Source organism: Oncorhynchus keta, chromosome 8, assembly GCF_023373465.1.
Source record: "Oncorhynchus keta strain PuntledgeMale-10-30-2019 chromosome 8, Oket_V2, whole genome shotgun sequence".
In the NCBI taxonomy this organism is placed as follows: Eukaryota; Metazoa; Chordata; class Actinopteri; order Salmoniformes; family Salmonidae; genus Oncorhynchus; species Oncorhynchus keta.
In genome coordinates this window covers 22,316,726-22,344,621 of record NC_068428.1, presented here as the reverse complement: position 1 = coordinate 22,344,621, position 27,896 = coordinate 22,316,726, and the positions used below count along the sequence as shown (strand labels likewise).

Sequence of the window (27,896 nt, the reverse complement as noted above, 5' to 3'; positions counted from 1 at the left end):
TTCTGTGTTCTTATTTTTATATCTGGTGTGTTTTTGTTCTACCTTGTTAGTTGTAGTATTACATTGTTATTGATTACTGCATTGTTGTGGTTAGAGCTTGGAAAAAAAGACATTTCACGGCACTGAAACACATGAACACACACATACAAACCTCCTTCAAGGTATTGGTCCATCTAGCATCACGTTGCTAATAAACATCTGTCCCTGACTCCTCATAGGCTCACTGTCCAATTGGCTCCCCCTCTGATTGGTTGGTTGTGTTTCAGGGAGGGGAGGTCAGCGACGGCTCAGAGCTTATTGGACCGGCTGAACCCTTCTTGGACTTCCTGGCTGACAGCCTATCAGACTGCGGCTCCGAAGGTAGGGCGGGACCTGAGGAGTATTCATTACAGTTTCATCCCAGTTTAACCTCATATTTGAGGGAAAAGGACACCTACCCTCGTATCACTCATTGTTGGTGTCTGTGTGTTTCTCTCCCCAGTTCAGAGGGATCTCAGTGGAGCAGATGATTTGACCATTACCAGTCAGTCTGAATATGGAGGTAAAAACAATTTTGTGTGTGTTTCTACATACGTTGTCTGTGTGTGTCTACCCTCTTGTATTTGTGTGTTGTCTGTACTGATGTCTATCTATGTGTCCCCTCCCCAGGTCCGTCCAGTGACAGTGACCTGACCTCCCTGGCCATAGACATAGACTCTTTGGCCGAGCTGGACGATGGCATGGCCTCAGGCCGTAGCTCGCCCAACCAGCCACTGGGAGGCTCCAGCACCATCACAAGTACCCACAGCAGCCCCTCTCTGCCCCCCCTGTATGACTACCAGCAGCACCGCCATCAGCAGCACACCTCGAATCCAGCCCCCTGCTCCCCAGCCCCCGAGGTCAGCCGAACCAGCAGGACAGCGCTGTTCCCCTCCAGTCTGAGGAGAGGTAACGCTAACGCTAAGGAAACCAAGAGAGACTACCTGGACAGGGCTAGTGAACACATCCGATTGGCCGTGCATAAGGAAGCGGAGCAGGACTACCAATCAGCGTTCTCCTACTACAGGAGCGGGGTGGATTTGCTTCTGCAAGGGGTGCAAGGTAAGGTACCCTGGAGGGAAACACTAGGCACTTTGTTGAGGAGACAATATGTTTGTTTGTTTGTTGTGCTGTGTTAATGGGTTCTGTTGAGAGGAAGCGATGGCCAGCCATTTGTCACTAATGACTGTTATTAACTCAACACCCCTGAAAACGTCAATTACAGCTCTTAGTCCAGACACACACTGCTACACTACTCAATACCTCTCACACTCTCTCGTTTTCTCTCTCCCTTTCTTTCTTGTCTTCGCTCTTGCTCGTACTCATACAAACCTAAACGAGTTCTGCCCGTTTAGGGGGAAATGGTGTAATGGTGCAAATTCGGCACGTGATTTATTAAATTAAAATTAAATATTTTATTTAACTAGGCAAGTCAGTTAAGAACAAATTCTTGTTTTCAATGACGGCCTAAGAACAGTGGGTTAACTGCCTTGTTCAGGGGCAGAACGACAGATTTTTACCTTGTCAGCTTGGGGATTCAATTTTGCAACATTTCGGTTACAACGCTCTAACCACTAGGCTACCTGCCGCTCCAATTTGATTGATTGGCTTTGCAATCTGAATTGGCTGGTTCTAAGTGTTTGTATCTTACATAATTCTCCTTCCCTCCATTTCCCCCTCTCCTCTCTCTCCAGGCGAGCCCAGCCCTACGAGGCGGGAGGCTGTGAAGAGAAGGACGGCTGAGTATCTGATGCGTGCTGAGCAGATATCCAATCAGCATCTGAGAAACAGCATGGGTCAAGGGTCAACACAGACCGTGGTCAGTGGCTACAAACAATCTCATTTGCTCACTGATGCACCCGTATAATCATTATTGTAAAAGACAACATTTCTTCTCAATAACTTGCCTGGCTTTGTATAAGGTTATATAAAAATCAATCTTATGTCCATCTATCTCAGGCCATGGGGGCGCAATGCTCTACTGCCACCTGCAGAGGGGGTCAGCAGAGTCCAGCCGAGGAGCTCAGGGCCTACATGGTGCTGGGGGTCATCGATAAGGTCAGTCTGGGGGAAGGATGGGTTGAAGGGCAGTCATATATAGACTGTTTGTTTTAGGTTGGTGCAGATGGAAGGGAAGCCACTTTGACTATAGAGAAGCATCCTGTGGGCAGTTATCATCGGTTCGAAGTGGTTTCCTCATCTCCTTTCCTGGATCTAAGTAGAAAGACTACTGTGTTACCCTGTTTTCACCTATCCATGTCTTTTTTTAAATCGGCTAGGATCAAGGAAAGGAGACGAGGAAAGGAAACCAGTGTGTGTGTCGGGGTGCCACAAGGTCAGTTTAGGTTACTGGTCCTCTCAAACAGCTGCTGGCAAAGTGACTCCAGCACTGGAGCATGAAATGACTTGGCAGGCAGAGCGGACATCGCACAACACAGAATCAATGGAGCTCAGCACAGAGGCCAGAGCCACAGCACTATACACAACCAAACACATATCAAATGGACACAGTGTAGCACATGTTAGTGAGGCCCTACACACAACTAAAACCATACAATGTTTGCACACAACTCTGCAACACAACTAAACACCTGCGGGTATTTGCTCCCTTATTCTGTGCATATAAAAATGGCGGCCAAAGAAAGACAACAACATTGTTTTTTTCACCTAATGGACAATGACATCCACAGCTCTTCTCCTTCTCCTCCCTCCTTCTCTCACTTTTAATTGGGGATAGGGGGACAGATGGAGAGAGCTCCTCACCCCTGCGCCTCCTCTCCTCTCCCCCGTCCCTGATGTTGGTGTGTTAATTATATTAGCGTCCTGGCTAGCACTTTCACTCTGTTTACTCACAACTCCATTCATATCCATTTAGCCTGCACCTGTTTGGGCCCAGCCAGGGTCACAGAGAATAAAACACACACACACACACCCCGCCACATATGCTCCAGCTCTCCCCTGAGAGAGGGAGCAGGAGAGAAATGGAGATGTCAGAGAGAGGAGGAGAAGTGAAGGAGAAAAGAAATGAAGATGTCAGGAAAGCGAGAGGAAGGGGGGTGCAGGGAGGTGAAACAGACATGATTTAAGAGGGGGGTGCAGGGAGGTGAAACAGACATGATTTAAGAGGGAGGGAGGGAGGCAGGGAAGAGATGGCAGGACACTGTAATGTTATTTCTGGATTTGAATGTTGTCTTTCCCCTCAGGTTCTTCTGGTTATGGATAAGAGAACCCAGGAGACCTTTATTTTGAAAGTAAGTCTATGTGGTGAATTAGTAGTCCTACTAGTGTGTGTGTCAGTCCCTAGTATTCAGGCTGGCTGTGTGTGTGTGTGTGTGAAAGCCACCATGTATCAAGACTAGCGGTGTGTATGTGAGAGTCACCATGTGCCCTGAGTGTAACGGTGTGTATGTGAGAGTCACCATGTGCCCTGAGTGTAACGGTGTGTATGTGAGAGTCACCATGTGCCCTGAGTGTGACGGTGTGTATGTGAGAGTCACCATGTGCCCTGAGTGTAGCGGTGTGTATGTGAGAGTCACCATGTGCCCTGAGTGTGACGGTGTGTATGTGAGAGTCACCATGTGCCCTGAGTGTGACGGTGTGTATGTGAGAGTCACCATGTGCCCTGAGTGTGACCTGTGTAATTGATTCTAATGGCCGTGTCCCTGTCAGCTCTCCTGCTCTGGGGCGAGACGTGTGCCAGATGCCATCGAACAGCACGCCACAGGCACAGACGACAAACACACACACACACACACACACTCTCACTCATTCCTGCACTGAAGTCTAGAATAACTCAGATGTACTGTATATGTCTTAATGAATACAGACACAGGGAGTCGGGTTGGCAGGGCAATGTTTGCACAACCTCAATGCAATGTTTCTCCTTCATCCCTCCTCATGGCTCCCTCCCTCCCTCAGGGCTTGAGGAAGAGCAGTGACTGTGGGAGACCCAAGCGGACCATCATGCCTCACTCTGTGCCCCACATGGTGCGGCTGAGGAAGTTCATTGTCTCAGAGGACACTGTGTTTCTTCTGCTACATTACGCTGAGGGTATGATACACACTTCTTTAGTCTCCCTCACTCTCTCCATCTTTCATATCTCTTCTCTCCTTTATCTCCCTCCCTTCACTCACTCCCTGCCTGTCTGCCTACCCTTGTTGTAGACAGATGTTTGATAGAGTTGGGTGTATGTCACAGGTCATTATTCTGAATACCAGGTGGTGCTGCGCTTCATTAGCTATGCTAACACCTGGGCATCCTTATTTTCCACTCACCAACGTGTGTGTGTGTGCGTGTGTGAAAGAGACAGACACTGATAGCAGTTAGAGTAACTGCTATCTTCACACTTGTATAACTTGCGAAAAGACAAATTGATTTTTTATTTTTTTTGTTATGCACCTATTGATTTACCATCATTTAGAAAATGAATGAGTTTTTCATATGGAGTTCAAATATTTGATTGGCTAGCGCAATATTTGATTTGGAAAAGTAGATATGATGATATGATGCTTCAAATGGTAGATACAATCCAAGTCTAAGAAAAGCACAGCTGAAACTAGTGCATTACAGTATAGCGAATCTGTCCCACATGGGAAGAGCAGACAAACAGCCAGCAAAGTAGTTGAGAGCAGACAGAGGGAGGCAGTGACCTGAGTGACATTCTCCAGTCCAACATGTGGTTGTTTTTCCTCCTAAGTGATCGTGCTGCCCTACTATCATTATCACCGCCCGCAGCATACACCCTATTCAGTCTCATCATACACAACAGATGCTGTCCTACAATCACTCACACCACAGCTGGGTTAGAGTGAGTGTGTGCGTGTGTGTTTGGGGAGGAGTGTGTGCTCTTCTCTGCCTGCCAAGGACAGTTTCTAAATGTTATCATGACCCTTGAGGTAATTGAGTCCCCAAAACAATTATACTGTTTTCACCATATATGTTGTTTTTTCCTTCTATTTACCTTTTGCACAACCCACCTTCTTACTTTGATCATTAAACAAGTTACAATTCTCTGCCATCTCTTTGTCTCTTCTCTCTCTCTCCCTCTCCTCTGTCCAGGTGGGAAGCTATGGTCTCACATTGGGAAGTTCCTGCGTAACTCCAGCCCGGAGGACAGCTTCGACATTCCCTTCATTCAGAAAAGCCACACCACGGCAGTCCACTCTGTCCAACATGCTGCTCCCAAGTTGGGCTTGGACTCTGGCAGCTCTGGGACTGGGCCTGGATGTGTGCTCCAGAGGCAAGGGGAGTCTTCTCATGTCCTCCCCCAGAAGAGTGCTCTGCCTCTTGGGCTGGCTGGCCGCTTTAGGCCCCAGTTGGACTCTGGAGCGACCTCTGAGTTAGAGGAGTGCACCGACAGTTATCTGAATCTCTGTAATGAGTATGAGCAAGAAAAGGTAGAACCAGAAGCTCTAGGAGAGGAGAAGGAGGGAGAGGTGTGTGTGTCGAGAGGACAGGAAGCATCGTCGCTGGATGTCACCGTCACCACGACAACCACTTCCTCCAGGACTCGCTCACTGCTTAGCAACGACAGCCTCTGCTCTCCAATCAGCGCCCAGGAGCTGCGTTTCTTTACTGAGACGGCCGTGGATCACAACAACGGGCGTTACCAGGACATCGGGCAGAACCATGGCGAGGTGTTCAGCCCCTTGCTCTCCCCCGCCGTTCCCCTCTCGTTGGACCAGTCCAAACGCACCCCCATGGAGTTCTTCCGCATCGATAGTAAGGACAGTGCTAGCGAGGTGACGTGGTGTCCTGACTCAGCCGAGCTGAGGCCCAAACCAGACCCTTCCAAGCCGCTCCCCTTCCTGGCCACCTCTGACCTGGGCTCTGAAGTCACAGACCTGTCGGACTTCGTGGAGGAGGTGAAAGGTCATGGAGGTGGGTCTGACCGGTGGGGTCTGGATGGTAGTGACCAGGGCTCTAATGAGTCGGTACCAGTCATCTCCTTTAAAGAGGCAGTGGTGGAGGACGAGGGTCGACCCCCTGACCTCCTGGTCAACCTGCCTGGGGTCATTGGTGGGGAGGGATTGGTGGGGGTAACTGGGGAAGTGGAGGCCCTACAGGAGGAGCTGGTGTCCTCAGGGGTGTGTCTGGCCCAGGAGGCCAAAGCCTCCCCTAAGTTGATCCAGCCGGACGTCCTGCAGCTCCACCATGAGCTTGAGGAGGGGGAGGAGCTGGCTGTGGGGCGGGCCCTTCCCTCGAGGAACAAACGCATCACCTCTTCCTCTCCCTGCGCCTCCCTGTGGGACGACTGTGGCCTGGCCTTCGGACAAGATGCCAAAATGGCTTCCGGAGCTTCCGTACTCCCGAATAAGGACTTCCTCCCTGCCAGCGCTGTGTCTATAGTCTCGCTCTCTTCCTCCAACACAGACATTCCATTCGCTGACTCACTTAGCTCACTTCCTGAAAGATTAGAAGCCATTTTGAACCCACAGGTACACCCTGACAGTTTGGTTCTTAACCCAGACGGGACGATAGCTGGCTCCAACCGCGGTCAGGATGGGACAGGGGCCAGCTCTGGGGCAGAGAGTGCACTAGGCGTTGAGTCCCAGTTCCAGGCCAGTAAGGCTGGTGTGTTTGGTGTGGAGGACATGGTAGAGTCAGATAAGGATGTGTCTCGGCTGTTTGCAGAGCTTGACCAGTTGTCTGCTGTAGCGTCCCAGGCCAGGATTCCAGAGGAGTTTGTGAGGTGCTGGGCGGTGGACATGGTCTCTGCCTTGGACTCACTCCATCAGGAGGGCATCGTCTGTAAGGACCTCAACCCCAACAACATCCTCATCAACAGCAAAGGTCAGAGGTCACACAGCTCTACTGAAGCAACAGGGCTTTGTGGTGGGTGTTTGTATATAGCCCATCATACGTGTTGTGTAGACCCAGTTATATGCGTTAGGAGAAATATGCAGGCCTCAATCTAATTTCCTCTTGTCGACTAGGAGAGGTTATGAAACAAAGTACTAAGACTTTCAAACTATTTCATAATTTTCATTATCTTTCACTTTTCCTTCAAAGCTTAAAATACTAAAGTTCTGCCAGATATATTCATATAGATAGGACACGCCACTCATATGCCTATCTGTCTGATACCAGTGGTTTGGAAACTCCCTCCAAAGCATTATCTTTGTTTTACACCGACCCAAGCTTGAATCTCTCTCCTTCCCTTTCTAGTCCCATCATCTCGCTGTACCTTGTTATGGACCTTTGTCTAATTATCTGAGTGGCTGTTTTGGTCTCCCTGTGTTCCCCTCTGTGTGTAATTATTGTTCTGAAGTGCTATCAACAGCCTAGTAGTAGTGTAGTGCATCAGTCTGGTTAACTCCGGCTGATGCCATCGGCTAGCTAATGGCAACATTAGTCCTAATGATACTGGTAGCCGTTAGCAGCTAAACAGGAGTAATCACTGGGGCCGTGTGCTGCTGGAATAGCTCTGTTAGAGAGAGAGAGGAGGTAAAGAGGTGTGTAAGTGTTCTAGAGGTCAGCTGAGTGGACTGTTGTGTGCAGAGAGAGCGAGGGAGTCAGGGTGACACAAACACTGTTTTTGGAAGTTGGAGGTGTGTGTGTGTGTGTGTGTGTGTGTGTGTGTGTGTGTGTGTGTGTGTGTGTGTGTGTGTGTGTGTGTGTGTGTGTGTGTGTGTGTGTGTGTGTGTGTGTGTGTGTGTGTGTGTGTGTGTGTGTGTGTGTGTGTTGAGATAAGTTGGAAAGGGTTCTTTTTTGGGTTTGTTGACATGACTCATTTTTCTCTCTCTCGCTCCTTCATTCCTAGGCCATGTTGAGCTGACGTATTTCTGCAGCTGGAGTGACGTGGAGGAGTCCTACGACAGGGAGGCCATCACCAACATGTACAGTGCACCAGGTGAGAGACACACACACACACCGCCTCAGTGGACACGTCATAAAACCACGGAAATGGTTCCAATGGTTTTTCCGCCGTTCATGTTTCACATTGTGAATTTTACGAAAAATACATTTGTGCGTTTGGTGTAGGCTTGCCGTGACGTTTTGATAGCCGTGCAATTCTCTCGGACAAGGTGACTGTCATCAATATATTGGTCTCAATTTACTCACAAAAATGTGCTATGCTAATTATTGATTGAAGTGATCTTGTCCGAGAGAGATTTGCGCACTGGTCAAAACGTCACGCCAGGGTAAGCCTACAAACACAGACCTTGTATGAAGTAGTTCTGAAATCACAGAGGCAAAAAAAACTATTGTAACCATTTCGGGGTTTATGACTCAATTGTTCAAAAATGTGTGTGTGTGTGTTTCCAGAGCAGAAGGCCTCAGTAGGTTAGTAGTGAGGCTGTGTAGAGGTTCATGTTATGCAGACACAACTAGGCCACTCTCCCTCCCATCTCCCACAAAGGCCTCATTCATACAGGAGCAAGACCACGTAAACAGTTCACTATGTATGTGGGGCCTCGGGAAAGTGGGTTTAAATGGCAGTAGAGCCAATTCATTCATACGTGTAGATCTACAGATAACACACTAGAGGACATCGTTTTGGTGTGCATGCCTTGAGAGTCCTCATTCAGTGATTTCTCAATTTTTTAAAATTTAACCTCTAGGCAAGTCAGTTAACAAATTCTAATTTACAATGAAGGCCTACCAGGGAACAGTGGGATGTTCAGGAGCAGAACAACAGATTTTTACCTTGTCAGCTCGGGGATTCGATCCAGCAGCCTTTCGGTTACTGGCCCAATACTCTAACCACTAGGCTACCTGCCGCCTCATAACATGAACAAGTTTTAAACCAACACATTTCCCAGAGAATTCAACCTAGTCACAGATGCACAGAAGGCCAAACTTTTCTGTGAGTATTGATGACACACGATTACTGTCTTCTATAGTTTTGACATATTTTAAACAGATTAAAATGGACTGAAAAAAATGTATAGATTTAGGAATTGAATGTAGTTCCTGGGGTGTCCTGTAGAGGGTAGTGTGGCGCCAGCCTGTGTTGGCGTGGTGAGACTGACCTCTCCTGTGGCCTGAGCATGCCTGTGGAAGCCCTGGCATGCTGTTTAAAGGCTGACTAAACACACTGCTGTTACACACAAGACTCTACCGCACCTTGTGTGTGCGTGCGTACGTACGTGCAACACTGATGGCGCATGACGCTGTACTGGAACACCAGACGGCGTGCGACACATATAGTTAAGATACTGTGTGTGTCGCTTTGGATTAAAGCAAAAATGACCGATGTATATACTTTTATATACTTAAGTTCTCTCTCCCACCCCCTCCTCACAATCCTTCTTGACCAAACCAAAGGTATGACAGAGTGCAATAAGTATGAAAGCAAAGCTCCATCTCTCTCCACTCATGTTATATTCCAGTAGCCCCAGACAGACAGACAGACAGACAGGCAGACGGACAGACGGGCAGACGGGCAGACAGGCAGACGGGCAGACAGGCAGACGGGCAGACAGGCGGGCGGGCAGACAGGCAGTCCAGAGCAGCAGAACACTGTCCGTGTGTTAAGGCATTATATTGGAGATAGGAACTCGACACCGAGGAACATACACTGAGTATACCAAAAATTAAGAACACCTTTCAAATATTGAGTTGTCCCCCCTTTGCCCTCAGAACAGCCTCAATTCGTCAGGGCATTTACCCTACTAGGTGTCAAGCCTTCCACAGGGATGCTGGCCCATGTTGACTTCAATGCTTCCCACAGTTGTGTCAAGTTGGCTGGATCTCTTTTGGGTGGTGGACCATTCTTGGTACACACAGGAAACTGTTGAGCGTGAAAAACCCAGCAGCGTTGCAGTTCTTGACACTAACCGGTGCACCTAGCACCTACTACCATACCCCATTTTTGTCTTGCACTTTCCTGCTCTGAATGGCACACATACATACACAATCCATGTGTCAATTGTCTCAAGGCTTCAAAATCCTTCTTCAGTCTATCTTCTCTCCTTCATCTACACTGAGTGAAGTGGATTTAACAGCTGACATCAATAAGGGATCATAGCTTTCACCTGGTCAGTCTATGGAAAGAGAAATGTTTTGTATGCTCAGTGTATGTCAAATGATCAAGCCCCAGAGGTCAACCAGAGAGGCACTAAGGACAGATGAGGGAGGAATAAGCAGGCAGAGGTTAGGGAGTGTGTAGGTCAGCTGTTCGCTGTCCTACTTTAATTTGTGAAAGATATTGGATTATTTTAAAAGGGTATGGTGACTACCGATTAGCTTCTGCGTAGATGGACTTGTAGGTCCATAATAGGTGTATCTCAGATCTGTGTATCTCGTTTATGTGTGTCGGTGGTTACTTCCGCATCTGGTTGAGCACTGTTCATTGGGCAGCATGTGGTAGGTGTATTAGCCATGAGGATCCAGCAGAGGGATTCATGCCATGTCTGAGTGTCTGTCTGACTTCTCTATCTCTGCTTTATAGCCTTCACTCTCACTCATTTGCTCTCTCTCTCTAAGTCTCACTTTAACTCGTACTTTTCACTCTTTCAATCTCACGCTCTTTTTCCATTCTGTCTTTCATTCTATCTACCTCAATGTCATTCTGTAATCCCCCCCCTCCCACAGATGTACTTACTCCACCCCCTTATGTATTGCTGTTTACCCAGACAGGGTCAGTCCCAGCTATGGTTCATTCCTGATGACAGATTTATGATTGTTTGCCAGAGAGCTTGCAGGGTGCCTGCTGTGACAGGGCGCTGTGTGTGTTTGTGTCAAGAGGGAGAGAGAGACAGACAACATGTTTTCAACACACTCACACCCAAAAACATAGGAGGGGACTGGGAAAGTATTTATTTTATTTTGATCTATTAGTTGTTTATTATCTCTAACTGAGATTAGAACTGATTCTGTAAACACCAGAGTGCTTTTCTGTTATTTAACAAATTACCCAAAATAATATTTTTTCTTTTACATCCCTCCTCCCCATCAAACTAACAGCATGTTATTTAGTGACAATGGTGTTGATAATAATATGCGCATTGTCACTTAATGTCCGATTCACTTAGATAGGCCTTAGATTACCTTCTCCCTATTGTATTCAACACCACCGTAAGTACATATGTGGTTAACGTCAACTGCTTCTACCTGAAGCGTGAGAAGCTCCAGACTCTCCGGTCCTCCTCTCTTCACTTCCTCCTACATCACTTCCCCTTCGAACAATGGCAGTCGGTTGGTTTTGGGGAAGTGGAGAAGAGAGAGGAGAAGAGAGAATGTTCCTCCTGGCCCTAAGAGATGAGAGGAGAGAGTGCTTTTCTTAAACGACTGACCGAGGAAGAGGGAACTCCTTTGCTGTAGAGAAAAGGGAAGTTGTTTTCCGATTCTGCTGTTAGACGTCACACCTGGGCTGAGAACACTGTGTGGCTCCACTCACTGTCTCTTAGCTGGCTTGGCCTTCCCTTGACTTCACTCTTTTTGTAAAGATTAGCAGAGGCTCCCATCCCTTTAGATTAAATAAGAAAGACAAGGTGGAAAGGATCCATTTTTAATGAACTCATGTGTGTATTATAGTCATGTAAAACGGAGGCTTACTGTACGAGTGGGTTTTGCTAGTGACCCACTCTTTCCCCTCTCTCTCTTCCTGCCTTGCTCTGACAGAGCGGTAAGTGTAGCCAGCTCCGCTGTCTTCTCCCTGCAGCTCCTCAGACATTAATCCATTGTGATGACAATTGACCTTGCTGTGAGACGTGTGTGTCCAGTATACTCCCCCCAAGCTCATACCCACGCAGGTATCACTAGTCTGTTCAATGACGATCTCTTCTCCTTGGCTGTCAAAACGGTGGTCATGGGGAGCCCTGAAGACTGGTTGCTCAGTGTGTGTGTGTGTGTGTGTGTGTGTGTGTGTGTGTGTGTGTGTGTGTGTGTGTGCGTGTGCGTGTGAGGGAGTGCGTGTGAGCGAGTGCTGGCTGGATGTTCCTTTAAGGGCGGCCAGAGCGAGGAGTATCATAGCCCGAACTGGGGCTCTCTAACCTTGGCTGAAAGGGAACCCCCTGGAGCCTCCTGGAGGAGAGGGAGCTTTGTCTCTCCTCCTCCCCAGCTGAGGAGCCTGGTCGCTGGGCACACACGCTCTGACTCCTGGGCCCCGGCCCCAGGGTTACCAGGCCCCCCTCTGGAGAGAGGAGTGGAGAGAGACACAAGGGGCCATCTGGTGCCCAGTGGAACACACGCACGCACAAACACACACCAACACACAGACAAGACCACTGACACACACATACACCACACACAAATGGCACATGCACCAGTGGCCCCCCCAGCCGACCTGCCTGTCACTCTGGCTGTGTGTCCCTGCTCCCCTAACCTCCTCTGTGGGAGAGAGAGCCAGGGGCCTGGAGAGCCCAGGGAGGAAGAGATGGAACAAGAGGAGAGGGGGGCGAGAGGGAGGTGGTGTTAGAGGAAGGACGCACGGCCGACACAACGTTCACCTTGACAGGGTCTTACAGTGTAGGGGGAACATTGAGGTTTGTCTTCAGTAGTAGAACAGAAAGACTAATCAAACAAGAGAAATACAGTATGGAGGTGGGAATTATTTAATGTTTGTGGATTTGCTTTTGCTTTTGCAATTCCAGAAGACCTGCCTGGAAAATAGCATTGAATTGAAAACAATAGAAGATAGGGACGACAGACCAGTGATGTTTAATACAAGGCAGCTGGAACTAACAGACAAGACGACAGTTCAGTGATGTTTAATACAAGGCAGCTGGAACTAATAGACAGGACGACAGACCAGTGATGTTTTATACAAGGCAGCTGGAACTAACAGACAAGACGACAGTTCAGTGATGTTTAATACAAGGCAGCTGGAACTAATAGACAGGACGACAGACCAGTGATGTTTTATACAAGGCAGCTGGAACTAACAGACAAGACGACAGTTCAGTGATGTTTAATACAAGGCAGCTGGAACTAACAGACAAGAAGACAGTTCAGTGATGTTTAATACAAGGCAGCTGGAACTAATAGACAGGACGACAGACCAGTGATGTTTTATACAAGGCAGCTGAAACTAATAGACAGGACAACAGACCAGTGATGTTTTATACAAGGCAGCTGGAACTAATAGACAGGACCAGTGATGTTTAATACAAGGCAGCTGGAACTAATAGACAGGACGACAGACCAGTGATGTTTAATACAAGGCAGCTGGAACTAATAGACAGGACGACAGACCAGTGATGTTTTATACAAGGCAGCTGGAACTATCAGACAGGACAACAGACCAGTGATGTTTTATACAAGGCAGCTGGAACTATCAGACAGGACGACAGACCAGTGATGTTTAATACAAGGCAGCTGGAACTATCAGACAGGACGACAGACCAGTGATGTTTAATACAAGGCAGCTGGAACTATCAGACAGGACGACAGACCAGTGATGTTTAATACAAGGCAGCTGGAACTATCAGACAGGACGACAGACCAGTGATGTTTAATACAAGGCAGCTGGAACTAATAGACAGGACGACAGACCAGTGATGTTTTATACAAGGCAGCTGGAACTATCAGACAGGACGACAGACCAGTGATGTTTTATACAAGGCAGCTGGAACTAATAGACAGGACGACAGACCAGTGATGTTTTATACAAGGCAGCTGGAACTATCAGACAGGACGACAGACCAGTGATGTTTTATACAAGGCAGCTGGAACTAATAGACAGGACGACAGACCAGTGATGTTTTATACAAGGCAGCTGAAACTAATAGACAGGACAACAGACCAGTGATGTTTTATACAAGGCAGCTGGAACTAATAGACAGGACCAGTGATGTTTAATACAAGGCAGCTGGAACTAATAGACAGGACGACAGACCAGTGATGTTTAATACAAGGCAGCTGGAACTAATAGACAGGACGACAGACCAGTGATGTTTAATACAAGGCAGCTGGAACTATCAGACAGGACGACAGACCAGTGATGTTTAATACAAGGCAGCTGGAACTAATAGACAGGACGACAGACCAGTGATGTTTTATACAAGGCAGCTGGAACTAATAGACAGGACGACAGTTCAGTGATGTTTAATACAAGGCAGCTGGAACTAATAGACAGGACGACAGACCAGTGATGTTTTATACAAGGCAGCTGGAACTAATAGACAGGACGACAGACCAGTGATGTTTTATACAAGGCAGCTGGAACTATCAGACAGGACGACAGACCAGTGATGTTTAATACAAGGCAGCTGGAACTATCAGACAGGACGACAGACCAGTGATGTTTAATACAAGGCAGCTGGAACTAATAGACAGGACGACAGACCAGTGATGTTTTATACAAGGCAGCTGGAACTAATAGACAGGACGACAGACCAGTGATGTTTTATACAAGGCAGCTGGAACTATCAGACAGGACGACAGACCAGTGATGTTTAATACAAGGCAGCTGGAACTAATAGACAGGACGACAGACCAGTGATGTTTTATACAAGGCAGCTGGAACTAATAGACAGGACGACAGACCAGTGATGTTTTATACAAGGCAGCTGGAACTATCAGACAGGACGACAGACCAGTGATGTTTAATACAAGGCAGCTGGAACTAACATGAGGATAAAATGGAGGGCAGGAGGGAAATGTTGATGAAGGCTTTAAGTGGAAGTGTATTATCATGTATTGTGTCTCTGGACTGGAGAAGTGTGTGTATTTCTGAAGGAGTGTCTGTGGTTGGTACCGTGTGTGTGTGTGTTTCTGAGAGTGTGTGTGTGTGTTTCTGAGGGTGTGTGTGTGTGTGTGTGTGTGTGTGTGTGTGTGTGTGTGTGTGTTTCTGAGGGTGTGTGTGTGTTTCTGAGGGTGTGTGTGCGCTTTTCAATTTTTTTTGTGTGTGAGGTCAGGTCATGCAGATGGTGTGAAGTTGCAGCACAGACGGTTTCCTCAATTTGACTGCTTTTTTATTATGCAAATCACCCCTTTGCGAGACACACACACATACACATTTGGCTCCTCACTGGTTTGTGTGTGTGTAATATGTTAATTAAATAAAATATTAAGTCGTTGTCATTTCATAGTGTTATTATGTGGTATTCTAATTTTGGGATAGTGAATTTAAAGGAATTGCGCTAATCACAAGTCAGACCTGATGTTTTGTCAGCTACATGTCATATTATCGCTTCTCTCTCCTTTGTTGTAGAGGTGGGCGGTATCAGCGAGGAGACGGCAGCGTGTGATTGGTGGAGTTTGGGAGCCATCTTGTTTGAGCTGCTCATAGGCAAGGTAAGAGGACAAATGGCATCAGTGTGGCTGTGTGTTAGATGGATGCCTGTGTGTGTGCGGGGGCAGTGAAGACATCTGTGTGGTGGTATATGTTGGCTCTCGCTGGCCATCGCTCTCGCTGTGCCAGGGTGGACATGTGACTATCTCTGTCAGGTGTGTGTGGAAGGTGTTTTGTGGTGTCTGTGTGTAGGTGCATCTTGGCTCTTCCCTCCTCTCCCTGGCTGGCTCGCTGTGCCAGGGTGGATGTGGGTGTGTGTGTGTACATACATGCATACATACATATATGCCTGTGTGTATCTGTTGTTTGTGTGTCTGTGTGTAGTTGCGTCTTGGCTCCCGTCTCTCCCCCTGGTTCTCGGCTGGTGCCAGGGGCAGCGGTGTGACTTTCTCCCCCAGCCTGGGCTCCATCTGCTGGGGCAGGGGGTCACCTCTCCCTGGGCCCTCTCCTGGCTCTCTGTCCCTGGATCAGGGCTGGGATGGAAGAGCGAGCCAGCTCTCAGGACTCCTTGGGCAGAGCTGACTGACCTTAGATCAGTAAAGAGGTGGGAGAACAGAGCAGATCTCTTGGTGATGTACTGCTGTGGCTGTTCCTGGGTCAGGGGTAGATGAGGACTAGTGAGGAGGGAGATATCACTGTCTTCGAGAACACAGACACACTCGTGACAGGTCCAGAACACTCCTCAAACTTTTAATTGTCCTTACATTTAAATAAATCCTAACTGACTGCCAGTGGCGTAGTTTCATCTGAACGATCTTTAGTTCCCATCACTAGATGAAACGGACAGCCAGGTTGTAAGTTTGTTTTAACATTGTGAATACATTTACTGGCAGAACTTCAACAAACCCACAGATTTCTCTTTTGAGGATTTTAGTTGAGGTATATTACACACACACACACACACACACACACACACACACACACACACACACACACACACACACACACACACACACACACACACAGGCGCTCTTGATCCTTGCGCACACACACACACACACACACACACACACACACACACACACACACACACACACACAGGCGCTCTTGATCCTTGCGCACACACACACACACACACACACACACACACACACACACACACACACACACACACACACACACACACACACACACACACACACAGGAGCTCTTGATCCTTGCAGGATAAGATTTTGCCCAGGGCGATCTTGACTGTTGCTGGGATCTGAGCCATATCTCCTGCAGCATGTGTTGGAAAAAGCAACCGATCTAACTGATGAACTAACAGGGTTTTTCCATGCTAATCTCACATAAGCACACACACACACACAAACAACTGTATAAAGGGAAGCACACATACAAATATTTTGTACTGAAAAAAAGATATAAATAACAGTCAACGGCGTTACAGTTCAGGAAGGATATCAGTCCTTTGAAATAAATAAATTAAGCCCTAATCTATGGATTTCCCTTGACTGGGAATATAGATATATGCATCTGTTGGTAACAGATACCTTAATATATTTTTTTAAGGTAGGGGCTTAGATCAGAAAACAACTCAGCCATTTGCCTAATGCTGTGCCACGCGTCTCCTTCACATAGAGTTTTTTTTTTATTGTGGCCTGTGAAACGTTGCTTTATTGTGGCCTTGTATTAAAAGTTGCTGGATATAGGTGGGAACTGGAACACGCTGTAGTACACGTCAATCCAGAGCATCCCGAATGTGCTCAATGGGTGACATGTCTGGTGAATATGCAGGCCATGGAAGAACGGGGACATTTTTCAGTTTCCAGGAATTGTGTACAGATCCTTGCGACATGGAGACGTGCATTATCAAGCTGAAACATGAGGTGATGGTGGAGGATGAATGGCACGACAATGGGCCTCAGGATCTCATCACGGTATGGCTGTGCATTCAAACTGCCATCAATAAAATGCAATTGTGTTCATTGTCCATAGCTTATGCCTGCCCATATCATAGTGCCCCATGAGGGCAGTGGGGTTATGTTCACATCAGCAAACAGCTCGCCCACATGACGCCATACACTGACGGGTCTGTGGTTGTGAGGCCGGTTGGACGTACTGCCAAATTATCTTATTAAATTATCTGTCAACAGCTCTGGTGGACATTCCTGCAGTCATCATGCCAATTGTACGCCCCCTCAACTTCAGACATCTGTGGCATTGTGTTGTGTGACACAATTGCACATTTTAGAGTGGCCTTTTATTTTACCCAGCACAAGGTACACCTGTGTAATGATCATGCTGTTTAATCAGTTTATTGATATGCCACACCTGTCAGGTGGATGGATCATGCTCACTAACAGGGATGTTAACAAATGTGTGCAATTTGTGCACAACATTTGAGAAATAAGCTTTGTGCTCATGGAAAATGTCTGGTCTCTTTTATTTCAGTACATAAAACATGGGACGAACACTTGTTGTGGCCATAGTTTTGTTCAGTGTATTTACTTGGCTTGTGTTTTTCAACATTTGGGCTGCGCTGGGTTTTTAAGTAAAATCTCAAGGGCTTGTTGTAACACAGTAATTACGACTACCTGTGGTGTAGGTGCACACACACCCAATTACATTACCACCTGCCTGACTCTGTTTCCCTTTGTAATGCATGTTTATAGTGACTTCAACAGAATAACTGTCTGTCTGAGTTCCCCCTTCCATCTCTTCCACTAACCTCTCCCAATGTGAAAAACAACCTTTTCCATTAGGTCACAAGGAAGAGCAACAGCCCAGTGAAATCACACTGATATTATCTCTGCTATGATCAGTATTATTTCAGGTGTTTTCTCCCTCTCTCTTGTCTTCTGTTTATCCAGTCAGCTTTTCTCCTGTCGTGGCCTCCACAGGCTGGGGGTCTGTCTCTGTCTGCCTCTGTGGCAGCTTCACACAGACAGTAGCCGAAACATGAACAGCTTTTGTAGTGACGGAAACAGATAAATAAACTGTGGTTTGTCTGATGTGTATCTGAGACCGTGGAGGTTGATCCAGGCTGGATAACATTTCACCATCTGAATGACACCGAGCTAGAATAATATGATCCGACCAGGTGTCAAATAAATGCATGTAATTGTGTGCGCATGTTTTTGATGTGCATAATGTGCGTTTCTCTTCCTCCCCAGTCTCTGCTGCAGTGCCACCCAGCTGGTATCAGTCGCCACACGGCCCTCAACGTCCCTGAGTTTGTATCTGAGGAGGCCATGTCGCTACTGGTGGAGGTCAGTACTCTTCTGTTCTATAATACACATTGTGGCTCCTCCTCCACTACTCATCTCTTCTATTCTCCTCTGTACTGATGAGTACTTCATGTACTAAAGTAAACACAGACCTCTCGCACTGTGTATAAATACATCCTATATTTAACGTAGCTCGCACTAGGCTAAAGTTCCCTTGCTAATTCCTCATTCCGATGTTTAATATAAACTGGGTAGCATTCATACTGCTCCTGTCGATCTATCTAATACAGCGTGTGTGATGCGTTATAATAAAAAGTCACAATTGGTACACCGTAATTGAGAAGACACCATCTAATGACAGTCAGACTGACATTTTGATTGGCTCATGCCCGGGTTTAATAATGGATTACTATGGAATGTCCTATGGTGTGATGATAGGCATGGAGAACAGCCATTACACACATTTTAAAACTGTTGTCTTTATGTCACAAATATATTATCTAATGAATGCATAGATGCTATAATGAGTGAGCTGATGAAGACATGGCAGATGTGCGATTTCCCACCAATGGGAGCGGAAAATATTTGTATCTCGTATTGTTCTGGCAATTCTCACATAGAAACTTCATTGGGAGGAAGGATGTCTGTAATGCTTTTATCAAATGCTTATGAATTGTTTTTGAAAATCATTATGACAGTGGCAATTTTAGGCCCTTTTCAGACCTATATATGCCCTCTGTAAGACCTTATGATCTGTGTCATTATACTCCAAGATGTTGTCTGTATCATGTACGGTTCACGGATCATAGGGTCTTGTTTCGGTCTGAAAAGGGCCTAAAATGGCTGCTTTCATCATTAGAAGAAAAAATATATATATATACACTGCTCAAAAAAATAAAGGGAACACAATGTAACTCCAAGTCAATCACACTTCTGTGAAATCAAACTGTCCACTTAGGAAGCAACACTGATTGACAATAAATTTCACATGCTGTTGTGCAAATGGAATAGACAACCGGTGGAAATTATAGGCAATTAGCAAGACACCCCCAATAAAGGAGTGGTTCTGCAGGGGGTGACCACAGACCACTTCTCAGTTCCTATGCTTCCTGGCTGATGTTTTGGTCACTTGAATGCTGGCGGTGCTTTCACTCTAGTGGTAGCATGAGTGAAAGCTATGAGTCTATAACCCACACAAGTAGCTCAGGTAGTGCAGCTCATCCAGGATGGCACATCAATGCGAGCTGTGGCAGGAAGGTTTGCTGTGTCTGTCAGCGTAGTATCCAGAGCATGGAGGCGCTACCAGGAGACAGGCCAGTACATCAGGAGACGTGGAGGAGGCCGTAGGAGGGCAACAACCCAGCAGCAGGACCGCTACCTCCGCCTTTGTGCAAGGAGGAGCAGGAGGAGCACTGCCAGAGCCCTGCAAAATGACCTCCAGCAGGCCACAAAAGTGTATGTGTCTGCTCAAACGGTCAGAAACATACTCCATGAGGGTGGTATGAGGGCCTGACGTCCACAAGTGGGGGTTGTGCTTACAGCCCAACACCGTGCAGGACGTTTGGCATTTACCAGAGAACACCAAGATTGGCAAATTCGCCACTGGCCCCCTGTGCTCTTCACAGATGAAAGCAGGTTCACACTGAGCACATGTGACAGACGTGACAGAGTCTGGAGACGCCGTGGAGAACGTTCTGCTGCCTGCAACATCTTCCAGCATGACCGGTTTGGCGGTGGGTCAGTCATGGTGTGTGGGGTGGCATTTCTTTGGGGGCGCACAGCCCTCCATGTGCTCGCCAGAGGTAGCCTGACTGCCATTAGGTATCGAGATGAGATCCTCAGACCCCTTGTGAGACCATATGCTGGTGCGGTTGGCCCTGGGGTTCCCTGGGTCATACAGGCACGTTGAGGCCACACACACTACTGAGCCTCATTTTGACTTGTTTTAAGGACAACACATCAAAGTTGGATCAGCCTGTAGTGTGGTTTTCCACTTTCATTTTGAGTGGGACTCCAAACCCAGACCTCCATGGGTTGATACATTTGATTTCCATTGATCATTTTTGTGTGATTTTGTTGTCAGCACATTCAACCATGTAAAGAAAAAAGTATTTAATAAGAATATTTCATTCATTCAGATCTAGGATGTGTTATTTTAGTGTTCCCTTTATTTTCTTGAGCAGTGTATATACACAAACACGCACAAATGTAAAAAGCATGTCAAACAAGTTTCTATGTGAGTTTTTCCAGAACAATCTAAGATACCAAAAAAAAATTATGTTCATGCTGGCGTGGAATCACCCAGATGTATATTATGTGTGCATGTTATATGACCTGTTTTAGATCAGGAAAGCTCTCTTCACTGATTTTCACTTTGCTTAGTTTGCTATGCAATCAGTGAGATATCAGCAAAATAGTTTGTCCTCCACTGTTTGAGTGTTAATGGCGTTTGTTTTTTATTTTGTGGGTGTAGCTTCTCCAGTTCAACCCCATAGAGAGGCTGGGGGCGGGGGTGGCAGGAGCAGAGGACATCAAATCACATCCCTTCTTTGGCCGAGTGGACTGGCCCAAATAAGCCCAGTGCATTGTGGGACGGTGGAGGCCAGAAATGAATGCTGTGGGCGGATCGAGCTGCTGACAGGGTGGGCACAAACACACACACACAGACACAGAGACCCAGACGTGGCCAGTGTCAACAAGTGAACTCTTGTTGGGGAGTTGGACATATCGTCTACACACCTACCTTGTACATGTTACTCTCACTGACTTTCTCTTTATCCTCACGTTGAGCAGCTTAGACTGTTGAGACATGATGCATGTGGTGCAATAAACTAACTAGTCCTTTTATGGAAGGGTGGTTCACAAAGTCTATTAAACTTTTTCTTATTTCAACAAGACAACCAACGGTCTTCTGACATTTCACAGTCCATATACATTCCCCTGTATTAATAGGTTGCGTACTGTTTTCTCCGACCTAAAATTGTAGATGCCCTCCTCTTGGCCGCAGAGCCAAAATGTTGCTGTTTCAAAGCTTAATATCCTGCAGTTCTACACTTTGCTTTGGGGTGGACTGAAAATGTTACTGTTTTAAAGCTAATATCCTGCAGTTCTACACTTTGCTTTGGGGCGGACTGAAAATGTTACTGTTTTAAAGCTAATATCCTGCAGTTCTACACTTTGCCTTGGGGCGGACTGAAAATGTTACTGTTTTAAAGCTAATTTCCTGCAGTTCTACACTTTGCCTTGGGGCGGACTGAAAATGTTACTGTTTTAAAGCTAATTTCCTGCAGTTCTACACTTTGCCCTGGGGCGGACTGAAAATGTTACTGTTTTAAAGCTAATTTCCTGCAGTTCTACACTTTGCCTTGGGGCGGACTGAAAATGTTACTGTTTTAAAGCTAATATCCTGCAGTTCTACACTTTGCCTTGGGGCGGACTGAAAATGTTACTGTTTTAAAGCTAATTTCCTGCAATTCTACACTTTTACTACAATTCTACACATAATTAAACACATTTTGCTGTGGGGCGGTGAGAACACTTTTTGACTTTTAAAGCTAGTTTCCTGCAATTCTACACATTTTGTCATAGCATAAGAACACGGCATAAGCCATTTGAGTGACTCAAACATAACATCTATGGGGCCCCATGTTGTTTTTTGACTTTTAAATTCTCCTGGACTGTCTAGTTTTTGTTTTGGTGATGGTTAGTTCTCAAAGATGATATTATTTTAAAACATATAGCTCTTAGCTTTTCTACCTACTTTTATATCTGGTTTTAGTCGTTTCCGTTTACACTGAAAACATTTTATCCTGAAAGTTATTTGAATTTTTGCATATTAAAAAAACTACATATTTTTGTGTGTTGACAACAATTGCCACTGCTAAATTAATATAGGGGAAACACTGGCATTGTACTCGGGAGATGCATTGTATAACAGTTGCCATGGTTGAACAATGGTTGAATGAAGGGTGAATATTGATTGGATTATGGTTGAGTAATGTTTTGTAGGGTTGTCTGAATGGTATAGTCGAAGGTGCGTGTTTTTTTTACCCAGAGAAACCCACTGTACTGTACATCAGTGTTTTTCTGTGCATTTGATAATATATTATATATCATATTTAATGAAAAGACAACTATTATAGATTCAATAATTGATGTTCGTGCATTGATCTCGTCATGTCCATTGTCATGTAGCCTAAAACTCCCCATCTGTGTGTTGTCAAGGTAACTTGTAATGTCATTTATATTCATCTGTCTCACACCCAATCCTAATTCTCATTGGTGTCCACTTCTACTCTGACCAATACCTACTACTTTCAATCACTCACTTCTTCTACACAATTTTTTCTCCACAATGTTTTCCCATCGGATGACCTGACAGACTCCGCCTATTACAAGTCCCACTGTATGCTGCCTACCTTGTTAAAATGGCAGAACACTGTCATCCCCAATGTAACTCCTGCGCATCACATACTGCCTCCTGCGCATCCCATTGCATACTGCCTGTAATTAACCACAGATCTAGGATCAGCTTACACTAACCTAATATAACCATAAACTACTCTGAGGAAAAAACGATTATAGACCAGTACTTGGGGACACCTTGATGATTTGAAAATCCCTATTCAAACCTGATTGATTCCTCTATTTTGTTCTGGCTCTCTGGTTAATTGATTGACTAACGACATGGCATGGACCTAGCAGTTAGCCGTACACTTAGTCACTATCCATGTCCTACATTCTCTGAGATGCCAAACACTACCAGTGAGAGATGTATGTGTGCCTGCAATAGTTGGTTTTCTATGTTTCTTACTGTGTCTAGCTATTCTCACTTACACATGTTTTATGTATTAGTCTGTCCTCTCTGGAATACAACTTAATAAACACACATCTGGATCATCTATCAGTGGTGGGATCTGCTTCTTAGGCCTGTATGTGTGGATTTCACTGGGTGTGTGTTTTGTAGTGGACAAGTGGTTTTAGTCAGTGGGTTATCATCTGCCATTTGTACTCAGTTCATGGTGGATCTGCCGGGTGTGTGTTTCTGGGTATACAGTCCCTCTCCTGATCAGTAGGAGTGATGACACTCCTAAAGAGCTGCTGTCAGTCCTGCTGAGTATCACCCTGACCCTGATAGAAGCCAACACACACACACACACACACACACACACACAAGTAAGGAGTTTTTAGCATTGCCAGTGTATCGGGTTCAGTGACTCTAGTTCCTGGCTGTGCCTTAGTAAGAACTGCTTATGGGCTGATTGGCTGGTTAATATCAAGACCTGACTCATTAGTTACACACAGGGTGAGAGGTTCACTCCATCGCACTGACCAGTGTGTGTGTGTGTGTGTGTGTGTGTGTGTGTGTGTGTGTGTGTGTGTGTGTGTGTGTGTGTGTGTGTGTGAGAGAGAGACTGTAAAGGAATTATCCACTGCTCACAAAAGTCTCAGACTATAGTCCCTTTTCCAGTTGGGACACAATCCACCAAGTGTATCAAGCCTTTCCAGGTTTGATGTCTTCAAAGGAGGGAAATTATGTTCCTTACAGTGCTATATGTCTCACCTTATGGACCTTATTGCTATCCTATGGTGTTTTCATGTTGTACAGCATAGTTTGTTGAACTGTCCTGCCCTTGGAACATTCTAGAATCCTCTCAAAGCCGCCTTGCCCTGGGAACAATGGCTCCTCACACACAAAGGACCCTGATGCCAGTGTGCGTGTGTGCGTGCCACAGGGAAGGACTCATCTAGTCAGGGGCTAGATTAAGAGGACATGCCAAGGTCCTCCCATGATGCAACAGAATGCTATCAGCTCAAGCCTCAGAGCGGAGCGCCACCAAGACCTGCAGGGAGGAGATCAACCTCTGATCCCCAGCAACTTACTGTTCCACTCATCCCTCTCTCTCTTTGTCTTTCTCTCCCTCTATCCATCTCTCGCTCACTATCTGGCATCCACTGTTCTTCTGTCCTACACCCTGGCATCCTCTCCTTTTTGTATGTAACTCCCTTCTGGTGTCCTCTCTCTCTCTCCCATACACGCATGCAGCCAATTGGCTTGCCCTCTGCGTCATACTGCTGGTGGTCAGGTTTTGTTTTTGTCTTTGGTGGTTTGACTTTCCTCCACAAAGCACAGGAGGACTCCAAATAGCCCAGGGTGGGACACACAGCTGAAGAGTTCTGCCGCTTACGATCCCCGGGCATCTTCTCCAGCTTCTGTCAGAGCCATGATGTTATAATGAAGAGACGCAAAGCTTTTAGTAATAATAATACAAAAATGAATTTATTTAACTTGTGTAGCGCTATTCATTATTATTCAGAAGAATCTCAAAGCATGTTTAAAGCAGCCAGACAACACACCTGCCTTTCTGACGGACACCTCCTCCGTAGGTACTGGTGCTCCATCGATGAACATTTGGTGATGCCACAGCTGCTGAAAAGTGCACACAAAGTACCCCCATCACCCCATCTACCCCCATCCACCCCATCACACTCACACCGACTTCCACCTCTTGGGGTATATGCTACACTGTCAGAGTAGTGATATGAGGAAGGATGCGGGGGCTCTACAGGACTACAGTATAATAGAAAGGGTTGAGGTTAGGCACCAAGTGTGTAGTAGCAGGTGTTCCACTGCCTCATTCCCCTGTTTCACGATAACAATGACAGGACAGGGTCAAGACTGCAATATTTGTCCCAATCACAGATCTAGGATCAGATAACATGACCTTGATCTTAATTGTTAACTGCACTTCAGGGTAGCATCTTACATTGGGGCACAGGGACATGTTGGGCACGTTCTGACCCTGTGACAATTCCTTAGCCTCGCGGTGTAGATCACTAGTTACTCCCGGAGACAATTTCACAAGGTCAAAGGGAGTTCAGCGTAAACATTACAGGTCGTCTTGGTCATCGTTGTTAGCAATTATAGGAATGTTGGATGTAGAATACTTTATAGATATATTATTTGACCTTTGAACCTATGATACTTATACAGGCCATATTTCATAACCCGAAAAAATAGATCATACTATTGGTTATTGCATAAGCAATGACACAATTGAATACATTTTTTTCTGAACATTATTGTATTCTACTTTTACATGCATACATAGGCCAATTAAAACACACCTTGCAGGGCTATGCCTTTTTTCAGTTTGTGCATGAGAGATAGAGAACAAGAGACTAACCCTAGGAGATATCTCTGCTCTCTTCAAGCTGAGTTACACCATGGTACTCTCTGTGAAACGTCCTCTAACTACTCCAGGTAGACCGGGCGGTTTTCTCCCTGAGCGCTGGTTATTCTACCTCACCTTCTGTGTCACATTGAATATGCAGACGGAGGACTTTATATAATACTATATCCATCCGTGAGTCATATGGACTGAGTCAGATGTTAAGGAAGTCTCAACTGGCTCCCAAAACACGTGTCACAAGTGATCTCTCCCCCGAGACCTGAGGTGTCTCCTTTTGTTGTTGTGGCAGTGTGTGTGATGAGTGTGGAGCACTCTCCAGTGTTTAGGCATGCCGTTAGCGTCCCAGTAACATAGCATTAGCTTCCCGGTCAACTCAATGGCCCGGCGCTGTCTCAACAGCTTGCTCACGCTCCGATACACACACCTTCTGTGGCTCTGCAGCACCGCTCATTAGTCCTCCTCTCCTCCTTTATCTCCTCTCTCTCTTTCTGCCTCTCTCCTTTCTGCTCTCGCTCCAGGCCAGGGCTGAGGAGGCCGCAGCAGGGGCCCGTGTTAGCACTTCCTCCCCCCTCTCTGTGTCATTGTCGCCGTGCACGGCTCAGAGGCACGGGTCCTTGACTTCCAGAGACAGCCAGAACGAGAGAGAGAAAAAGGGAGGCAGACAGAGTGCCATCAGATCACTTTCCCCTCCGCGTCTTGGGCTGTCGCGGGGTGCCGCAGGCTTCCTGGAGGGGAATGTGACGCCTGTTAAGGAGCTGCATTCCCAGGAAGGCGGGCTGGGAGCGACACAGCGCTAATCTGTGATTCTCCGAGGGGAACTCTTCCTGGCGCCGAGACGCATTCTGTCACTGCACCGCCGGGGCCCCAGACCACATCTAGGAGGAGAGGAGAGGGGGAAGAAAAGGAGATAGGGTAGTTAAGCTGATGGCACCTCTCAAAAACAAAGGGGGATGGAAGGGGGGATATAGGGAGATAAGTGGGGGAGATGAGGGAGGTTATAAAGGAAGGCAGGTGACATCTTTTGCATTCTGTGCATGGAGGGAGAGAGGGAGGTTAGAGAGGAGGGAGGTGATGAGGGTGTCTGGTGGGTGGGGGAGGAGGTTGGAGGGAGGGAGGAGACGAGGGTGTCTGGTGGGTGGGGAAGGAGGTTGAGGGTGTCTGGTGGGTGGGTTAGGAGGTTAGAAGAGAGCGGCAGAGGTTAGAGGCTGGTATAGGAGGGAGTGAGAAAGGTAGAACCTGGGGGAGTTGGGAGGCTGAGCGGAGAGGGCAAGAGTGGGTTGGTGGGGGCGAGTTGCGTCTGTGGGCAGGAGGTGGGGGTTAGAGGGCAGTCGTGAGGGGGTTCTTGAGGGAACACGGAGGTTCCTTGGTGCCCTGACACCTTATGGCATGGCCTGGAGGGAAACAGATGCTGCCAGCCTTGAGTAGGGCACAGATGAGACTGTTTAGAAGGGGAGGACGTGCCTTGTCTTACCAAGGAAGGCGAGAGAGTGTGTGTGATTATAATGCCCTTCAAAAGAAACATGGCTAAAACAAACCACAGTGACATACAGTAGGATTTTTGATGAGGAAATAATCACTTCCCAATATGTAATATAATAATAATATATGCCATTTAGCAGACGCTTTTATCCAAAGCGACTTACAGTCATGTGTGCATACATTCTACGTATGGGTGGTCCCGGGGATCGAACCCACTACCCTGGCGTTACAAGCGCCATGCTCTACCAACTGAGCTACAGAAGGACCATGTACATCTGTTAGCACTTTTTAGAGCATGATGTTGCAAAAGATTGAAGATGTGAGCTTGAGAGAATGAGTCACAAAGGTTATTTAGGTAATAATGAGCCAAAGTTCAGAATGTGAAATGTGATCCCTGCGTTACTTAAGTAGTTTAGGACTGTAGTTTCCAAGCCCACATGCCCACTGTCACTCTCAAAAGCTGCTGTATATTACCGAAGCTGCTCTAAGTATTTCTCTGTAAGTAATACATCCCCTAGTTACCTTCCTCTTCCGAGCCTGAGTGAGTAGCTGAGGTGTGTGCGCACGCGCTTGTGTGAATTGTGTCTCACATTAGCCTTTTTCCATTAAAGCAATTTCACCGCCCATTGTATTCCTGAAGAGGACCTGGGAAGTCACTAATGGTGTCTCACACACACACACGCAGACACAGACACACACACCTCTCACGGCATGCTATCATCACCTGTCACCTGATTGCTGTGTAAAACACACACATTAGCATTGAATGAGACACATTATCACTCCTGATTATGTGACGCTAAGAGGTTTCATACAAAAAAAGACCTCACACCTTCCCTCAACAATGCCTGGCG

General features: G+C 46.6%; 1 protein-coding gene across 1 annotated transcript in view; it reads left to right on the top strand.

Annotated features, from left to right (window-relative positions):
- rps6kc1 (ribosomal protein S6 kinase polypeptide 1) overlaps positions 1 to 23,271 on the top strand; it is a 65,447-nt gene extending 42,176 nt beyond the window's left edge. The window contains 12 exon segments of the mRNA XM_052523843.1: positions 267 to 360; positions 482 to 541; positions 649 to 1,080; positions 1,713 to 1,837; positions 1,978 to 2,076; positions 3,222 to 3,269; positions 3,937 to 4,069; positions 5,078 to 6,811; positions 7,782 to 7,871; positions 15,120 to 15,202; positions 18,317 to 18,412; positions 20,844 to 23,271. Of these exon segments, the coding sequence (XP_052379803.1) occupies positions 267 to 360; positions 482 to 541; positions 649 to 1,080; positions 1,713 to 1,837; positions 1,978 to 2,076; positions 3,222 to 3,269; positions 3,937 to 4,069; positions 5,078 to 6,811; positions 7,782 to 7,871; positions 15,120 to 15,202; positions 18,317 to 18,412; positions 20,844 to 20,945 (3,096 nt within the window). The 3' untranslated portion in view covers positions 20,946 to 23,271.
- Positions 23,272 to 27,896: the final 4,625 nt, after the last annotated feature.